At 36.0% G+C, this 15,944-nt stretch overlaps 1 protein-coding gene across 5 annotated transcripts in view; it reads right to left on the reverse strand.

Moving 5' to 3' along the window:
* Positions 1-15,944, reverse strand: part of CRYZL1 (crystallin zeta like 1) — a 71,176-nt gene that overhangs the window by 2,317 nt on the left and 52,915 nt on the right. For 4 of the 5 annotated variants that reach the window (XM_069074943.1, XM_069074942.1, XM_069074946.1 and 1 more), the window contains exons 5-10: positions 12,719-12,852; positions 11,349-11,460; positions 7,973-7,993; positions 7,235-7,333; positions 4,808-4,929; positions 3,343-3,448 (exon numbers count right to left, since the gene is read on the reverse strand). In XM_069074943.1, coding sequence (XP_068931044.1) covers positions 3,343-3,448; positions 4,808-4,929; positions 7,235-7,333; positions 7,973-7,993; positions 11,349-11,460; positions 12,719-12,852 — 594 coding nt within the window. The remainder of the gene's footprint in view (positions 1-3,342; positions 3,449-4,807; positions 4,930-7,234; positions 7,334-7,972; positions 7,994-11,348; positions 11,461-12,718; positions 12,853-15,944) is intronic. The other variant, XM_069074945.1, reaches the window with a different exon arrangement.

Genomic DNA, 15,944 nt, shown 5'->3' on the forward strand with positions numbered 1-15,944 from the left:
TGCATTTTAAAACTTTATTTTGGAATAAGGTCATTGGCTTCACAAGACTGCCAAAGGGGTCCATGACACACACAAAAAAGTTTAAGATTGAGTAGAGAGGAGATGGATTTGATATACTGTGGACTTAAAAGCAGTAAGACTTCGCAACTGAATGTGAAGAGTGAGGGGTGAAGGTTGACTATAGTTGTAGAAACTGGGAGATTGCAAGGATGGCGGTACTTTTGACAGAAATAAGGAAGTTCAGAAGAGAGCTGTTCAGAGGATTTAATTGTTTTGGACATGCTGAATTTGAGATATCCATAGATATCGAGTTAAAAATGTCTAATAAGGAAGGAGTAATGAGTAAAGCAGGCCTGGAATCCAGGATAGAGTTTAGTGATGGATACATAGATGGGAGCTGTTTGCATAGAAATGAACGCAAGAGTACTAATGAGAACGTTGAGAGAAAGAGTACATAAAAAGAGAATGAATGTAAGACAGAAACTTGGGATTTGGAGGATGATTGAGCAAAGGAGACTGAGAATAAGCAGACAAGTAGGAGAACCAGGAGTTAAAAAATCTAGAAAGGACAAAGTATTCAGCAGGAGATAATGGTAAACAGTGTCAAATGCTACAGTTTGTCAAAAGACTGTGAAAAAGACCACTGAATTTGCCAACTACAAGAGTGATGTGGATGTGGTGTGAAACAGAATGTAAAGGGCAGAGTATTGGGAGGATGGGAAAGCAACAAGACAGGGATCCTGCCCCCACTGCCCCATTTTGTTTTCTAGTTTTTAGTTGTTTATAGGGAAAGATATCGTTTAATAGATTGATCAAACCTTTTTTGTTCCAATCATTTGTCAGTTTTGCCTCCTACATTGCATTTACTTATCTGTGTAAGTGCTATAGCCACTCAGCAGAATGTAAGCTCCGATGGCATTTTAATTTTTGTCTTTGTTATTTTGAGTGTCCGACAGAGTGTTTTAATCATAGGAGATTAACAAAAGTTTGTTGAGTTGTCCTGCTGAAGAGGTAGACCTCTGCAAACAAAGTAATGCTCCAAAATAACCTTTAATGGTTATGTTAACCAAAAAAAAAAAAAATCCAATTCTGTTATATAATACAATACAGTATGCATCTATCCATACCTATGTCATCCCTAAATAGAGGCTATATCCATAAAATGAAATTATCTTTGCAAGAAAAAAAATGTAGGTACACACTGGAAAATTGTACTGGTTAACCTACACTGAAGTGTTTTACAAAGAAGTTGTTAGGGAAAATGTCTGGCTTATATTCAGATCCACACAATTTATTACTTTCAAAGGATCAAAAAATGGCATTAGATATATAGGGTGTTCCAATTTTAAGCTTAAATAGCCTGCTTTTAGAGAAAAAAAATCAATAACTCACCACTTACTTTCAGGTACCAATAGAGTGAATTAAAATTCTGTTGATAGGAAAAGCATCATGACAGAGTGGACTTGGAATCAAGAGATCTGAGTCTGAATTATTGGTACTGATATTCAGAAATTTTTTTTTTTTTGCTTTTTGGAGGGCAATTGGGGTTGTGACTTGCCCAAGGTCACATGGCTAGTTTTGGTGTTAAGTGTCTGAGCCTGGATTTGAACTCAGGTCCTCCTGACTCCAGGGCTGGTGCTCTATTCACTGTGCCACCTAGCCACCCCATTTTTTTTGATATTCAGTAATTTTATATTACTTTGGGCAAGTGACCACCTTTCTGAACAATAGTTTCTTTATTTGTAATAGGAATAATATTTTTATTATCTACCTATAAGAATTATGGTAGGAAAGTACTTTGTAAACTGTCAAATGCTAAAATAATGGGAAAATGTATATTTAAGGCTTATATGAAGAAAATAACACACTTGTGGAAAGACAAAAGCTTGAATCATGGTTTAATTATTAATTGTTCTAAGCTTCTATATAAATATTTTAAAATGAACTTCAGTGTTTTTAAGTTGTGAAATCAGCTTTTCAGTGTACTTAAGTAGTTAGGCTGGGTTATAAATGAAGACATAAAGCCCTTTTTCATATTTCAAGGACATATAATTTCACTGGTTTCACTGATTTCATTCTTTTCCACAAACCATGTTCCAGACTTCTCTATCTGTCTCAATTGAGCTGCCATTCTTCCAATTACTCAGGTTCCTTCACACTCCACTTTCCTTCACCCCACATAACCAATAACTTGTCAAGTCTAATAAATTCTTCTTCACAAAATCCCTCAAATCTGTTCCCTTCCCTTCACTCACAGGGCAACCATCCTAATTCTGGCCTTTTTCACTTTTTACATAGAATACTGCAGTAGTTTCCTAATTGGTTTTCTTGTCACAAGGTATCACTTCTCCAGTCCATTCTCCACCAAAGTGGATATTTTTATTTTTTTAAGCAATTGGGGTTAAGTAACTTGCTCAAGGTTACATGGCCAGTTATTTCTAGGTGTGGTTCTAAGCATCAGAGCCCAGATTCAATCCCCAGGTCATCCCGACACTGGGGCTGGTGCTCTTATGTGCTGAGCCACCTGGCCGCCCCTAAAATTTTAGGTTTTTTTTTCTTTTTGGAGGGCAATTGGGGTTAAGTAACTTGCCCAAGTTTACACAGTTAGTGTTTTTGTGTGGGTGTCAAGTGTCTGAGGCTGAAACTGAAGTTGGGTCCTCCTGATTCTAGGGCTCACTGCACCACCTAGCCACCCCTAAAGTGGATATTTTTAAAAGCAAAGGTGTGACCAAGTCATTTTCCTGATAAATGAACTCTAGTGCTTCCCTATTTCCTCTATGTTCTAATCCAAACTCCTTTAGATAGCATTTAAAGGCCTTCACAGCCTAAATGAACGCTGTGGGTTTATTATACTTTATCCCCCTTTCATTTGATCTTTGGTCTACCTGAACTGTCCTTGTTGTTCATCCTGCAAGACATTTTATTTCCCATCTCCTTGCCTGCACACAGGCTATATTCCCCAGGTCTGGAATGTAAACCCTTTTCCCTTATGCTTAAAAATCCCTAGTTTCCTTCAAAATTCAGTTCAAATGCTACCTCTATAATAAGTTCCCTGAGGGTAGAACAACATTATAATATAATAGGCTATGGTCCCAGTGCTTTTTTATATATTTGTAAGTATTGAATGGAAATGAATTTGGTCCACAGAAACAATGCTGTAAACAGGCAATAGAGCAAATGAAATTACAATCTAATCTGGTTATAATGTATGAATGATAGCCTAGGTTGACGCAAAATTACATGTGATATGCCTGTACCGTCAAGAATATCAGTCTTCCTCTCACAATGTAGCTTTTCCAAAACATTTCATGTTGGAGTCTCAATTCACTAAAAAAAGGATATAAAGATACTTTCCTTGTTGCACATTTGACAAATTCCAAACTTCATCATTGAGGAAAGAAATTGTAGCTCCCTTAAGGAAAAGGCAGTGACTGTCTGGAGGATCCAACTTTAAGAAAATGTAGAAATATTAATTAAATTATTCTGAGTTGATCAATGGAGAGCTGATTAATTTCTTGATCAAGTATATTTAAAAAGTTAAAATTTGCATGCTTTTGTATTTGTGGCAGTTAATGTCCCAATCAAAAGCATTTGGCATGTACCTTTTGCTAATACATGATATAAGAGGAAAAAAGTGTGTGTGTGTGTTCCCCTCCTCCCTCCCATTCTCCCCATACCATGAAATCCAAGAATATAAAATAATTTGCCATTTTCCACATTAAGAGGCAGCTAGGTGGCTCCGTGTAGAGCACTTGGCCCAGAGTCAGGAATATCTGAGTTCGAATCTGGCCTCAGACACTTACTAGCTATAAGACCCTGGGCAAGTCACTTAACTTCCATCTTTTTTTTGTAGGGAGGGGAGGGCAGGGCAATTGGGGTTAAGTGACTTGCCCAAGGTCACACGGCTAGTAAGTGTTAAGTATCTGAGGTCATATTTGAACTCAGGTCCTCCTGACTCCAGGGCCAGTGCTCTATTCACGGCACCATATAGCTGCCCCTACTTCTGTCTATCTTAATCTACTGGAGAAGAAAATGGCAAACCACTCCAATATCTTTGCCATGGTCACAAAGAATCAGACATTACTGAACAACAACTTTAGAATGGCATAATATTACAAAAAGGCTGCTAGCTCTCCATCAACAAAATTTTATTAGCTTATAGGAATAGTTTCAAAGACCAACCTGCTCAGTGTGAAAGACTGATATAGACATGTATAAAACACTTATGTTAATTGTATCACTTCTATAATAAATGTTTTGTTTCAATTACATTAAAGTAAAGTAAATGTTAGTACGTATACATACATATGTACATACATACACGTACACTTATATATAAAAGTCTCATTAATTTTATTTGCATTAGGGATTGGTAATAATTGAATGGATAAAAGTAAAGTTTACCTTTATATTGCATAAAGATTAAGTTAAAGAAGTAGATAGTATAAGGTTTCCTGGAGAATATGTCTAAATTACTTAGGAGAAAAAATTATTTCTAAGAAACTTCAATTCCTTCAGAAGTCAATATTTACAAATAATTGATATGCTAAATTAAAAATTCTAATCCAAGTAATTTAAAAATTTTACTAGGCAATACAATAACATTTCAATTTAGTCCTGGGTACCAAATGTAGTTGAAAGTGATAAAACTACATTTCTTTAAAAATATTCTAGAATTTAGATTTTTTTTAGAAAACAAAACATATTTACTAAGACCTATCAATTAGTCTGAACTAATCAGGATATTGTTCTATACTAATTAAATCCCCCTGATAAAGGTATTGCTAGAGTTTGTGATATTTATTACCTGAAGATTTTCTTCTGTGGTTACCCAGTGGCCTCCAACACCAAGAAGTGTGATGATATCATGCTTGTGTGGTAGTAGTTGTAATTTTAAAGTAGACTCATCATCTTTACTATACAATCTCACTTACAAGGAAAGAAAAAACATTCAATATTATTTGCACATAATCATTTATTTCTCAAAAAAAGTTTTATTCCTTTTTTAAAAAACAGCAATGATGAAGATTTTCAATTCAGAAAAAAAGACATAACACATTTTGTGTTCTGAAACTTTAAAATTAAATTTTCTGTATAAAAACTACATTAAAATTGTAAAATGAATAACTCTAAATATAAATGAACTTAAATGTGAAAATCTATATACATTTGAAAAGTGGGCCAGGTATAATGGCAAATAATTTACCATAAAGTTAATATGACAGATGGCTTTAAAAAATCAGTTTAAAAAAAGCTACATTTTAAAATACTGAATACATATTCTATAACAGCAGTGATGTCAAACTCAACTAGAAATGGTACCTCTAAGTTGTACATAAGGATCCTTGTGGGCCAAATATGGACCTAATTTTAAAATGTTATAATGCTACCTATATTTAATTGTATTTCTATTCATTGTTAAATATTTCCCAATTATATTTAATCTGGTTTAATGCAGTCTCCATGTTTCAAACTCCAGATATTCATAGCAATCATACTAAAACAGAATCTTAAACTTCAAAGGGAACTCAAAACTTCTAAACGAATTTCCTTTTCTGAAACAGTCATTTAAGTTTCCAAATGAATTCTTTTTCATTAACTTGATAACAGGAAAAATATATACATATACTTCAACTTTTAAAAATGTTTTGAGTTATAGTTTCTTTAAAAGGTGGTGAATATTGACAAAAATGAAGTCATTTTCCTAAGTTTTAAAATCATCGTCTTCCTCATTCCATGATACCAAAAGTAACTTTTTAAGCTATAGGTAAAAATACTAAAAATGCCCAAGTGGCTGTTTTTTAGACAGTATAATATTTATGATTTTTCTTTGTGTAACAACAACTAACTTAAGTGCCTACATGAAAAGTGGTTGGCTGGAAAATATTTTTCTGAGTAAATGATTGCTTGTTAAAGCCAAATAAGTGAAAAAGGAACAAATATAATCCTTGAGTCAAGCACATATTCTCTTTGCAGAAAATTTGTAGAATGTAAGCTATTTTACTGTAGGGATTGCTTCATTTTTGTTTTTTGCTTAGCCTGGTAATGTACTTAAAAACATGTTTGTTGCATCTTAGTCTTTCTGAACCCACTCAAATTCATGCTCCTTCCTTTACAATCCTCAGGCCAATTTCTAATGACCAACACCAGACCTGGGGCACTTTTTTTAAAATATTTTTTTTTTTATTTTTTGTTTTGGAGCGGGGGAATGTAGGGCAATTGGGGTTAAGTGACTTGCCCAAGGTCACACAGCTAGTAAGTGTTAAGTGTCTGAGGTTGGATTTGAACTCAGGTCCTCCTGACTTCAGGGCTGGTACTCTATTCACTGCACCACCTAGTCGCCCCTGGGGCATTTCTTGATGCTAATAAAAATGCATAAGAAATGGGGGCAGCTGTATTCCCCTACAGCCTGGTATTTATGGGGTGGGAGGTAAAGGTCTCAGCCAGTCCTTTCTTGAAATTATCAAGTGTCTGACATCACAGTGAACGATCTAACGAATAACTTGGGCTAATGTCCATAAACCTGAGACAAACCTTAGTAAGTTTATTAATTATGGTCCTGTTTATAGTTATCTTTTGAAGAGTAATCTTTTATTAGCTTCCTGAGAAATATTAGTCTATTTAAATACAAATACCAGAGTAGTCATACTCTGAAATAAGAAAAAAAAAACATGTAATTCATAATCATTTGTGAGATTCAAATTTCTCTAACATATGCAAATGAAAGTAATAACAGAAGTATGTGCTGGAGCCAGCTTGAACTGGTTCACAAGAACCAACTGTTCAGTTTTCAGTGTGAGCACTAATAACTTGGAAAACAGAAAATGCTATACACCAGGGCTTTTATTTGTTGTTTTGTTGACTGTCTAGATGTAATAAATTCAGGGGCAGCTAGGTGGCAAAATGATGGAGAAAATGTTAATAATGAAGATAAATCATAAAAGTACAATTGTACAAAAAGTACAAAAATACAATTTCACCCCCCCAGAGAGCCAGTTGTTATACATTTACCAGCACACTTACTGGTAACAAAGGAGACCTCTTTTTAAATGAATGAATTCTTTAAATTGACAAAAGAAGTATAAGGAATGACTTCAATTAATGAACTTCTTATCCTAAGAGCCCACATTTGATCATTACAGATATTTTAAAAAAGGGTATCTTTGAAATTCAACCAACAAAAGAACTACAAGTGCTATTTATTTAGCATATTTCTTCCTCAGTGATTACAAACCTCCAGCATCTAGGACAACATCTACTCCTATGCCACCTGTTTCTTCCAAACAGCTTTCAGCAACATCAACTTTTCCATTAGATACATCTATCACTCGAACTACAAAGGATAAAAAATTAGGCGATTACACAATATTCTCAATCAAAACATACTCACCACAGATTGGGGTTGGAAGACTATAAAAAAGTGAATAAAAATTCTGTCCTCCAAAATGTGTTGTGATTGATAAATAAAAAAAAAGAAAAAAAAATGAAAAACCAAAATCATAGTTTTAAATCTGACAAATTTTTTTTTTTTGCTTTTTGGAGGGCAATTGGGGTTAAGTGACTTGCCCAAGGCCACATGGCTAGTTTAAGTGTTAAGTGTCTGAGGCCGGATTTGAACTCAGGTCCTCCTGACTCCAGGGCCGGTGCTCTATTCACCGCACCACCTAGCCACCCCTAAATCTGATACAATTTTAAGGAACTAGTTCAAGAAGGAAATGGTAAATTTGATAGTTCTTATTAAGAAAATATAGACATAAAGGACTAAGTCCTTCCAGGTACATATTGGACATGAATTATTCAAAATGAGGGATCTACAAATCCAAACAAATATTTAATTCAACAGAATCACTTGATTCATGTGAAAGATGACTATGAAATTTCAATCTTGGGTTCAGGTCGCAATTTCTTTAGGTATAATGGATACTTTTTACCCTTAATAGAACCAAACAGATGTAGGCAGCACAGTACTTACCTACCAAGGGTTGTTTTACTCCTTCTCAAACATAGGCATCCCCCAAAATGAGGATATAGAAAAAGAACATGATAATTTTAGCACTCTGGTAGTAAAACTTAAGCAAATCAAACCTAACAAATGATTATTCTTAGGTACTATATTAATCAAAACTACAGAATTTTAAAAAATTTCCCACAACAGGATACAAAAAGGACACTAATACTCTTTTTTTTATTTTTTTAATTTTTTTAAGCAATCAGGGTTAAGTAACTTGCTCAAGGTTACACGGCCAGGTGTTTCTGGGTGTGGTGCTGAATGTCTGAGCCCGGGATTCGATCTCCAGGTCGTCCCAACACTGGAGCCGGTGCTCTTACTCGCTGAGCCACCTGGCCGCCCCTAAGCAATTGGGGTTAAGTAACTTGCTCAAGGTTACACGGCCAGGTGTTTCTGGGTGGGTGCTAAGTGTCTGAGCCCGGGATTTGATCTACAAGTCGTTCTGACACTGAAGCCGGTGCTCTTACTCGCTGTGCCACCTGGCCACCCCTGGACACTAATACTCTCTTATCAAAGATGGCAAAAGCCTTTCAATTATCAGTCTGAACACATGAAGAAATTATTGTACTTATCTGAAGTTTTATCAATGCCTTTTGTTTTTATATCACATTAAGTGTCAAATATATCCTTGTCTTTACTCATCAATCTTTCCGTTGTAACAAAGATTTTTTTTTTCCTAAAAAGCCATAATTTCATAAAACCAGACACACTGACTGTGTCTGACAGCATATGCAACACTGCCCACTCAAAGCTTCCCCACATCATCTCTGAACTTCTCCAATGAAAGGAAGGAGGTAGAATAATTCATCACATCTGGCAACAATCTCAACTGCCAAATGTGATGGCCTTTTTTCAATCAGCATCCCTCTCTATTTCCTCTGCAGGACAATGAATGAATTGACATTGAAGACCACTGTTTCCTCCCAGATAGTTTTCTTCTCTCTGGATTTTTTGATACTTCTTTCTCTTGGATCTCTTTTTACTTGATCACCATCCCACCCCCAAACTTTGTGTGTTTATTCCAAGACTCTGTCCTAAACACTTTTCTATTTTTTTCTCTATATACCATCTCTTGGTGACCTCATTAGCTCTTATCACTTCTAGTGTCTTTGCCTAAGCTTCAGTCCCACATTACCAACTACCTATACTTCAAAACAGATGTGCTATTATAATCATCTCTAATTCAAAAGAGAACCCATCTTTCCCCTAGAATCTAACCCTATTAATAACTTCCCTAACTTCCTTCAAGGTTATGACTGTCCTTCCTGCTGCCAGGTTTGCAATCTCGGAGTCATACTGGACTTGTTACCCTCCATTTCACATATCCAGTCAGTTGCTAAGTCTCGTCACTTCTACCTCTGAAATCCCTCTTACATTCTTCCCCTTCTTCCTACTCACATGGCCACAACTCTAGTTCAGGCCCTCATCATCTTTTATCTGTACAACTGAATAAATTTCTAATTCTTCTTCCTGCTTCAAGTCTCTCCTTTCTCAAATCCATTCTCTTACAAAGCTGTCAAAGTGTGATTCCTAAAACAAGGGTTTGATCACGCTACTTCATGTTCAATAGACCATAATGGTTTCCTAAGTCAATCACAATCTCCTCTGATATTTAAAGCCTTTTCCAGCTACATAGTAGATGCCTTCAACCTAACTAGGTAGGCTTATTTATACATTTCTCCTTTTCATGGACTCTTCAGTTGAACAATTTTTTTTTCTTGCTGCTTCCCTCATAAAAAATTCCATCTATGGGCTTCATGCTTTTTCACAGGATGTTTCTTCCCTTAGACTGTGAGCTCCTTTGAGAACAGGAGCTGTCCTTTGCTTTTCTTTGTACTAGTGCTTAGAGCATGGTATCTGGCACACAGAATGTGTTCAATAAATTTATATTTTTCTTTTTATCCTTAGTGTTTAGTCCGGGTTGATACATAGTAGAGTTTTAGCAAATGCTTGCTGACTGACTGAAAATTCTTACAAATGTTTATATGTAGGTAGTACTGAGATAGCTTGGAATTGTCCTACGTTTTTCCCTTTCCTACTGCAAAAATGTAAATATATTAATACAGTTGTGGGCTTGTAACCCAACTTGTGCCTACTCTTGCCTCTGATATTTTCCAAACAGAACTCAGGACATAAGTGAACACAACTGTTGCACCCTATGAACATACCAAATATCAAGCAATGCTGGCAGATAAGCACTTTAGTACTATTGTATCCTAGAAACTACTTAACAGGATTGTGGAAGGGTCCTCCCCTTCCACAAATTACTCTTCTGCAAGGCTGGGACAATGAAGGATCACCTCCTCAGGTACAGTTAGTAGCCTCTTCAAGCTGAAGTGTATTTAAAGATGGAGGTAGAGCTTTAAGTGCAGAGAAGAATGTACTGGCCAGAGAAAAAAGTGGACTGGGAAGAAATCCAAGGCAAATGTTTCTTATTTTGTTCTTACTCACTTTTTTCTTGCTGCTTCTTCTATTTATTCTGTTTTAGTGGTAGCAGAGGTAGAAGCTGCACCATTATGATTTGACCTCCTAAGAAACTGGTCCAGTGATTTGCAGTGGCAGTAACACACAGCACCACAGTCAACATGGACAAAGGGAATGCAATTCCCCCAGTGATGCAGAACTTACAGAGTGGCCTGACAAGAATGTAAATGGGGTAGCAAGAAGCTGCTCTACTTGGCAACTGTTATCTTCTCTTTTCTCCTTTCTCAGCTTCATCTTCTTTTCCCTTCTCTTTTTTTGAATTTAACCCTTTGGTTCCTATTATTCTTTTCCGTGCCTTCTTCACCTTTCCTTTTTCTCTTTTAGTATTTCCTTGCCATCTCTATCCCTTTTCTTTATGATGCTCCTTTCCAGTCTCATGACTGCTAAGCTCAAGCATGCTAAGGCTTTTCAAAAGTGTATCTCCATTCTACCATCTGCTCCCTGCAACCTCCCCCCGCCAATCTGCCAGCAGACAAGAAAACTCTTGTCAAACTAAATTCAAGAGGATCATATACCTACTTCCAGCAACCACATATAGAATTTAACAATAAAGTTCTTAAATAAAATTTAAGAAAAAATAAAAAATTAGGAAACAAGTGGTATAGAAACAGACTAGCTGAATGAAGAAAGGCTTTAAAGCCTAAATATTTCAAAGTTTACTCTATTCAAAAGCCCAAATAGAGAGACAAAAATGTGATATAGAACATAAAACGTAGCTTAAAATTGATTTAAATAAACTCAATCAGCACAGAGGGAAAATTTTTTATTTTAAAAATATTTACTTTGCTTTTAAATGTTTTTAAATAAAACATCTTCAAAACTTTGCATTAGGAACATATTAAGAAATATAACTTACCGATTGCACGCCCAAGTCTTTCAAGGTACTGTTTATCTTCAAGACTGTAAGCTGTTGAAATAACTTTGGCTCCTCTGTGGTATGCTAACTGAATAGCTATTGTACCAAATGCCTGTGTACAGAGGAAATACATAAATATGTGTATTTTTTTTACATATATACTTTTTATATTAATTTATATACATATATGAATTCAAGACCATGATGAATGTGTCTGAGAACACATCTAATTTGATTTGTGGAGTTCCTAAAGTCAGTGACATAGACAGGGAGTTATTAATCTTTCAAGATGGTGATAAGAATACAATTTTCTGATATTTATTATTTAATATCCTATATTCAAGATGTTCTAACTTACTCCTGGCCAATATGGCAAATATTTTAGCTGTTTTTTAGGAGTGGCTCAACCTAAATTTTTCACTCTCAATTCTTTGTATCAGTTCAACTGTGCGAGCCATTGAGTGAAAGAGAAGACATATGTTGTAGACAACCAGAAGGACATAGGGATAAAATCTATGGCCATGGCAATGGGAAAAGCTAAAAGATCTTTTTAGAGAATAAACCTATGACCTTTGGCCTCATTAGCAACATACTCTGAACTAATTCTATTTTATATATGTATAAATACACACATGTAGCTATGAGACTCCCTTCTCTTTGAAGATCAAAGCATTTTAAAATGCAGTATCCCAGCAGTAACACTTGATGTAAACATAGTGCAAACTTTACCAATCCAGTTTTAAAGAACAGTAAGTCAGTGATGAAGGATTCCTATCAGACCAGTGTTTAGCCCTGAGACCAAAGTGCCTTTAATAACCTCTTAAGTTTTATAGACATTGCAGAAAAAATAATGTAAATGGTATAACATTTTAGATGTATTGCTGACAAGATAAGAATATTAACGACAGAAGTTTAGTTCACAAATTCATAACTGAGAAAACCTGTCATGAAACTCATGGAAGATTTATGTTTTTAATTTTGCTGCAGGTGGAGAGGATGCTTTTTTCCTGGCCTTTCTTTGAAAGTAGGTTAAAATCTCTTGAGCATAAGATGACTCAGGTACTCATGGGCTATGCCTACAGGTATGTATCAAAATTATAACACATTAATTTAGGTTGTTTTCTTTTGAACTTCTTTAGCATGTTCAGAATAAAGGTAATAAGTTAAGCTACATTTAGTCCATGCTTCTGGTCACATTTGATTGACTGATGAAAGCCACTCAGTGCCAACACAAAATGTGACAATGGAAGATTATAAAGCATTATTAGCATAAGGACTAAGGATAGCAGACTGGGCAGTCTGTTTTTTATTTCCCTGGTTTACTTTGTTTTTATCATACTTTGACTTTAAAACAGAATTACTGTACCCACACTTGCTCCATCCATTATGAGCACCGATTTTCCAGGAGAGAGATGAGAAAGAGAATGCAGAGCTGTGTAGGAACGTATCCCATCACGGATGACTCCTGCCGCTTCAGCCCATGTGACCTTTTCTGGTTTATGTACTATGCAAAGAGAATAACAGAGGAGAAAAGCAAAAAATATTATTTTTATTAGAGTTTGACATTATATCTTACTACTGAATACTTTAGAGAAAAAGCAGAGCAAAGCCAATTTCCTAAGCAGGCAGTGCAGGCCCACATATGTAGATTATGATTTGACTGGTTAACATATAATTGTCACTGTACCTCAGTTTTACCTTCTGTAAAATGGAGAAAATGAGAGATGCTTTACAGGTTTCTGATATTATAACATGCAAGGTATCATCATAATCACCATTTGTTTCTTTACAACAAAGTTTATGTTGCATGAAAAGACTGAGACACAAGGTGGCAGAATGGATAGATGGCTGGCCTTGGAGTCAGGAAGACCTGGGCTTTAGTCCTGCCTCTGATATATACTATGTGCTCCTGACAATTTTCTAAGATTGTAAATTAAAGATGAATGTTGATCTGTATGGATGGAAGGAATTTCATAGATGTGGAACTAGACAGGACTTTGGTGGCTATCAAATCCAATCCCCTTATTTTACAGATAAGGAAACTGAGACACAGAAAGGTTAAATGACTTGACCAAAATAAATCAGCTAGTGTCTGAGGTAGTATTTGAACTTAGGTCTTCCTGAATCCAAGTCCAGCATTCTTTTCACTACATCGTTTAGTTGCCTCACATCTCCTCCCAATGAAATTACAATCCAGACAAATGTACATACATACATGTGAAAATATATTAAATATTTATGTGTATATACCGCAAGCAAACTATTGAGGAAGGTTATGAAATAGTTACTTTTTTCTAAAAAAATGCCTAAAAAAGGAAAGACAGCTAATTTTAGAAAATGGTTTAAGTATCTGTAATGGCAAGCAAAGTAGGATTTTTTTTTCTGGATTGCGTATTAGCCAATCAAGTGCAATTGACTGAGTCTTGCCTTTGATTAAATCAAGAGTCTTTGACTGGAAACAGTATATATTATATTACTTGGAGGGAGAGGACAGAGTAGAGAGAGGCAGAGCTAAGAGAGAAGCAAGTGTGAGTATGCTAGGGGAACTTGCTTGTGGGGAGGCTTAACAGAAAGAATATTTGTGATGTCAGTGCTCCCTCTTATTGATCTCTGTTATTTTCTCAGACAGAAGCCCTGTCTGTTAGTCTGTGCTAATTTCTCAGAAGTCTTGCCTGTTGATCTGTGTTAACTTCTCAGACAGAAGCCATGTCTTTTGGTCTCTGTTAATTTCTCAGACAGAAGTCTTGTTTGTTGATCTGTGTTAATTTCTCAGACAGAAGCCCCATCTGATGGTCTTTATGAGTGAATTGAGCTGAAGAGCCGAGATCTGTCCATGGGAAGGAGGCTTAGCTTAAGCCCCTTTTAAGAGCTATTAAAGTGAACTGAGATGATGATGATGGTAATGTGTATAAATATTGTTGTAGCCTTGTTAAGCTTTGTCTTCCTAGAAACAGAAGCTGTGGACAAGAACCCCTGGAACCTGGATAGGAGGAGGAACAGTTTGAAGTGGTGCAGTCCCTGTGAGCTGAGTCATGGAGCTGGGGTGGAGAGCTGCCTATGTGTGAACCTAGGTAAGACCTGGGAGTGGTCAACCCATGGCCCATGGAGGAGAAGTCATGGGGTTTGGAAGTCAGTCTCAAGTCAAGATGAGAGAAGACTTTACTTGGACACTGTATATTGATTGAGGAGATTGTGACTTACTGTGACCTAAGGGTGGATGGAGTTTGTATTTTCTGCTACCCCTTAAGGGAAGGGTTCTGCAGGTGAAAGTAAGGCTGGTGACCTTGCATAGCCCTCCCTCACTCAAATCCAAGTCAACTGTAAGTCATGTCATCTCCCTGATGTCATGGTCCTCTTCCAGAATGAAGGACAAACACAACCTATGAGTAGCCTATCTTCTCCTCTCCTCTCCATACTTACCTGGGGGTGCTATGCCATTTCAGTTTTTGTAAATCTTCAGATAATGCATACTGAACTAATCCCATTTTTATAAATTCTTAGGGAAAGTTTTGGCATATTATTTCTTTATAATAATTCATACCTGTAACTTTTGCTTACTGCCTTTTGAACTTGTCTTAGGGTACATTAATCCAAAAGGGAACTATGAAAGCCATTTTATGGGGCTACTGTCCTGAGTGAGTATGGGTTAGGATAGCTATAATGAAATTAATTTTGCCTTTCATCTACTTCATAATACATAATTATGAATAATTCAGAAATGACCAAAAGTTTTCTTCTTATTAAACATTAACAGTTTTTCCCTATAATAATATAACAAAGTCATGGGATCTTAGATTTAAATCTATAAGAGATCTTAGAGGCCAATGAGTCCAAAAGCCTCATTTTACAGATAAAGAAACTGAGATTTTCTCTTAACTAGAAAGATTAAAAGACTTAGACAGCCACAAAAGTAGTATATGGCTAAGCTAGGATTTGAACGCAGGGTCTCTTGTCTTCTAAAATCTTTCCATTCTACCACATCATATAAACTCAATCCTAATAAGTCTAAATAAAACAGCAGTAGTTTGTAGCTAAATATCTTCTACAGAAACCACATTTGGTGACATTCTGATGAACATAAATGCTTCTTGTATCTGAATGTCAAATTTTCTATTCAACTGTTTTTCTCAGCAAGAATGCTTGAAAGTCCTCTATTCCACTGAATGACCATATTTTCCCCTGAAACATGATACTCAGTTTTGCTGGGTAGGTGACTCTTGGTTTTAATCCCAGCTCCTTTGCCCTCAGGAATATCCTATCCCAAGCCCTTCGATCCCTCAGTGTAGAAGCTGCCAGATCCTGGGTTATCCTGATTGTGTTTCCACAATATTCAAATTGTTTCTTCCTGGCTGCTTGTAATATTCTCTCCTTAATCTGAGAATTCTGGAACCTGGCTATAATATTCCTAGGAGTTTTCTTTTTGGGATCTTTTTCAGGAGGGGATTGGTGGATTCTTTCAACCTCTATTTTGCCCTCTGGTTCTAAAACATCAGGGCAGTTTTCTTTGAGAACTTCCTGGAGGATGATTTCTAGGTTCTTACTTTGATCATGGCTTTCAGATAGTCCAATAATTTTTAAATTATCTCTCCTGGATCT

Source organism: Petaurus breviceps, unplaced genomic scaffold, assembly GCF_028583685.1.
Source record: "Petaurus breviceps papuanus isolate PSGF00001 unplaced genomic scaffold, PetGlider_PUasm1.0 90897, whole genome shotgun sequence".
NCBI classification, from domain to species: Eukaryota; Metazoa; Chordata; class Mammalia; order Diprotodontia; family Petauridae; genus Petaurus; species Petaurus breviceps.